This window comes from Asparagus officinalis, chromosome 2 (genome assembly GCF_001876935.1).
Source record: "Asparagus officinalis chromosome 2, Aspof.V1, whole genome shotgun sequence".
NCBI classification, from domain to species: domain Eukaryota; kingdom Viridiplantae; phylum Streptophyta; class Magnoliopsida; order Asparagales; family Asparagaceae; genus Asparagus; species Asparagus officinalis.
Genome location: NC_033795.1, coordinates 39,368,531 through 39,372,202, shown reverse-complemented (window position 1 = coordinate 39,372,202; position 3,672 = coordinate 39,368,531). Strand labels below are relative to the sequence as shown.

At 41.7% G+C, this 3,672-nt stretch overlaps 1 protein-coding gene across 2 annotated transcripts; it reads right to left on the bottom strand.

Annotated features, from left to right (window-relative positions):
* On the bottom strand, nucleotides 236-2,580 carry LOC109830681 (F-box protein At4g18380-like). 2 transcript variants are annotated; one of them, XM_020398028.1, is made up of 2 exons: nucleotides 2,309-2,580; nucleotides 236-1,751 (listed from the first exon to the last, which is right to left on the bottom strand). In XM_020398028.1, exon 2 carries the CDS (start codon nucleotides 1,580-1,582, stop codon nucleotides 512-514), a length of 1,071 nt encoding a protein of 356 aa, XP_020253617.1. In that variant the 5' UTR covers nucleotides 1,583-1,751; nucleotides 2,309-2,580; the 3' UTR covers nucleotides 236-511. The 2 variants fall into 2 exon arrangements, with proteins under 2 accessions (XP_020253617.1, XP_020253618.1); XM_020398029.1 differs by lacking the exon at nucleotides 2,309-2,580 and adding an exon at nucleotides 2,147-2,302.

Sequence of the window (3,672 nt, the reverse complement as noted above, 5' to 3'; positions counted from 1 at the left end):
AACTGTTCAAGGGGGAGAGCTGTCAAGCTGACCCCCCCTACTTTCTTCAAATCCAAGCAATCGCTTCTGAAATGTGTCGGTTCTCCTTATTACATAATTGTCAAAAGAATCCTAGAAGATTTGACATCTATGGATAGTAGGAGAGCCACAACACTGCATGTAAGGGGATATGTCAGAAATTGCAAGACCAGTCAATTTTGAAAAGTAGCTTTCAAGCAGACAGACCCAAGCAGAATATTTAAAGAAGACGATCAACATCACATTTACAGGAGAGGATAATGAAGATACACAAAGTCACAAATAATACTCCATTTATATCATGAGATGAAACACAACCAGCGATTATTACTGTACAGATAGAAGTAAAAAAGACTGCGGATAGCTGGTACACACCTCAAGCTAGTAGAGATGTTATTTATCTTTTAGATATTCCATTAACGCCGATTCTCGTATTGAGATGAGGTAGAGGAAAATAAACTACGGGCAGAGTCGCAAATTTGAGATTACTGATCTAGAAGCCATTCATCTCTAGAAGATAAGTTCTCCGCTTCACCAATGCTTTTACCGCTGCCCTAAAAGGACCATCAAATGCTCCACAAACAAAAGCCTCAGCGTCCTTCCTACTACTACCACCACCAACATTGCCACTCTCGTACGAAGGTTTGATTGCAACTAGTGTTGCTCCTTGCATTCCCATTCCATTCGGGAGCTCCAAGTAAGGGGCATACCTCAGCTTCATATTAGAGGCAGGAACTTGAGTCCTATTAGAAGAAGCAGAGGCCGCAACAGGCTTCTCCCTAAACTCCTTCAACTGCTCTGCACCCATCACAAGAGTTCCCTGCCCATCAGCATCTGTCAATACCAAGCTTCTCAGCGTAGGATGGTCCTTAATTATCGGGCGTAGAAGATAATGCCGTGTAGATGCAGCAATCAGAGAACTAATAGTCCAAACCACCCTAAGCTTAAGCCCTCCATTCGTATAGAACGACTCGGGTATGCTTCCATTGTCATCTAAACTCGCCTCCTGATCAGATGAAGCAGGCCTACGATCAATTCGTGTCCCACCAAGTATGACACAGTTGTGCAGTGTGCTCCCAAACTCTGCCCTCCATTTCAAGAGAACCCCTTCCTCAGTTCCAACATCACCAGCAGGGAGCTCGATCCTCAAATTACGGACATGTGTGAAATTCTTGAGAACTTGGGCAGGGGAGTGCTGAGAAAGCTGTGGGAAGAGAGTTCGGTTCCCTCCATTAGTGTTGCGGAGGTTGTGGAAAGGCTTGAGGAGGGTGAAAAGCATGAGCTTGAGGAAGTGAGAGAATAGGTTGCGAGGTTTTGGAACCGATGGGTTTAGAGTGTCATCAGGATCTCCATCAACAGTGACAACCCGATCGATCTTGACATAGACATCATGGACGAGGGGGATGAGGGTATTGAAGCGTTTAGAGACCGCAGAGCATCGGCCAAGCGATCGAACATCTGCAACCTTGTTAAGGATGAGGAGGACAATGGAATCAGGAATCTGATCGAATAGGTCCGGTTCGTAGAGAGACGGATCAGCATGGATCCGGGATTTAGACTGCATTTTCTCCTGTTCAATTAGATTGATTGGCTTGATGCGAAACAGATGAGATTTTTCTTGAGATTTCAGAGATCAAAAGAACTCTCTGAAACTGGTAATTGAGATCATGGAGCTATTCAAAAACTGGCTGCAACTAAGGAATTAAAGAACGCAGAAGAACCGGTTCAATGATCTGAAGAACGAAAAAAAAAGCAATAACATCAGAACAGTTAAATGCTTCAATCTTCTAACTACATGTATTACTAGAACATAAATCAATCAACATCACTCTATTCTTTTTGTAGCTAAAGCCTCAAATTTTAAAATTTCTCCGAAGCAAATCAACACAATAGTTTCAGATCCCCAAAAAGACCACACATTTCTCAAGCAACATCCACAAACCTTTAACATAAGTACTTAAAAACCTCAAAATTCCTCGAAATAAACACAGGGGGACAGGAAATCAAAACAACAGGAAACATTTTAAAACCCTAGATGTTAAAAAAATTCCTATATTTTGTAGCTAGACCCAACTTTAAATTTCTCTGAAGAAAATCAATACAAACTCCTCTAAAATCCTCCAATTACCTAAATTTCTGCAGCAGCATCAATGATTCACAAACCCCAGCATAAGTACTTGAAATCCCCAAAATTCCTCGAAATCAACCCCCCCAAAAACTCCACCGAACACAAATCCAAAAGAAAATTTTAGAAACCCCAAATGTGAACGAAAAAGGAGCAAGCTTTCACCTCCGTATGACCATTTTTTCCTTCATAATCGCCGTCAATGAAGCTCCAAACCCTCGCACCTCCACCAGATCCAATCCGATTTCCCTCGCACACTGGGGTTTCAGAACTCAAATCTGGATAAAATGGACGTAATCGTGCAGAGAATTGGCATCAATATGGGAAATTTTAGGGAAATTTTGGGGATTTTGAGCTCTCTCGCTCGTGATCTCTCCACGCTTGTGAACTAAGAGGGCCACGGGAGCTGGTGGTTTCAATCAATACCGCTTCTCTTTTTATCTTTTTCCAGCGTCCGTTGCAACGGCAAAAATAACGTCACCGTTAGCCAGATGTTAGGAGAGGGGTATTTAAGGGACGAGCTGTCAACTGGCGATGGCGGACGGACGTTAACGGGGGCTTGATATTTTCCCGTTCACCATGTTTTGTTTGTACGCGGAGTTAGATAGTGCACATTGAATGACTGATTCTTGCGTTGGGGGAATGTATTTAAATCCACCGCACTGGTGAAAACCTTATAAATGCAGGGGTTTTAAAGATTTCAATTGGAAAATATGGGTTGTAAATTGGAAAGTATGACTTGTAAGTTAAAAATCCTGAAAAGAAGAAAGTTTCTAAATAAACTCATCATTTTTTTTCTAAAAATAGACCCATTGAGTTTTATTTACAAAAATAGACTTATTTTATCTTAATCTGGTTCCTAAATAGTCGGGGTTGCCAACTCCGGCTATTTAGGAGGCTGTAAACCCTCAATTATAACCCCAAACCCTAACATTCTATGCACTAAATAGTCGGGGTTGGCAACCCCGACTATTTAGAAACCGGATTAAGACAAAATAAGTCTATTTTTGTAAATAAAACTCAAATAGGTCTATTTTTAGAAAAAAAATTATGAATGAGTTTGTTTAGAAAATTTCTTCATCCTGAAAATATGGTTTTTTTTACTTGATCATTTGGCTGGAAGTGGTGGGACTGTCGATTGTCCTTTTTAAGGGCAGACTATTCTTATTATCACTGTGTAGGCTTGAAAGCACGAGCGTAGCCTTCTAGTATGAGAGCGAATGAGGCTCTCTCAATGAGGATGCAGTTGAGTTCGGCTGCCTTCAGGATGCGACTGACGTAGTACAGTGGTTTCCAGACGTTCTCTCTCCCTCTTAGACCAGGATTGAGCTCATAGCTTCTGTCAAGATGGCTAGATAGAGGTAGAGTTGTTCCCCTTCAATGGGTCTGCTCAATAAGAACCTGGAGATCAGATACCTCTTAAGCTCTGTAAAAGCATTACTACACTTTATCAGCCACTGAATGTCATCCCTGGATCCTTTAGCCCCTTTGAGGACTTTAAAGAAGGGAAGGTTTCTTTCAGCCAACTT

Bases quoted from the DNA above. Each gene is read 5' to 3' on its own strand.
- LOC109830681 (XM_020398028.1), bottom strand. From the start codon at position 1,582: ATGCAGTCTAAATCCCGGATCCATGCTGATCCGTCTCTCTACGAACCG.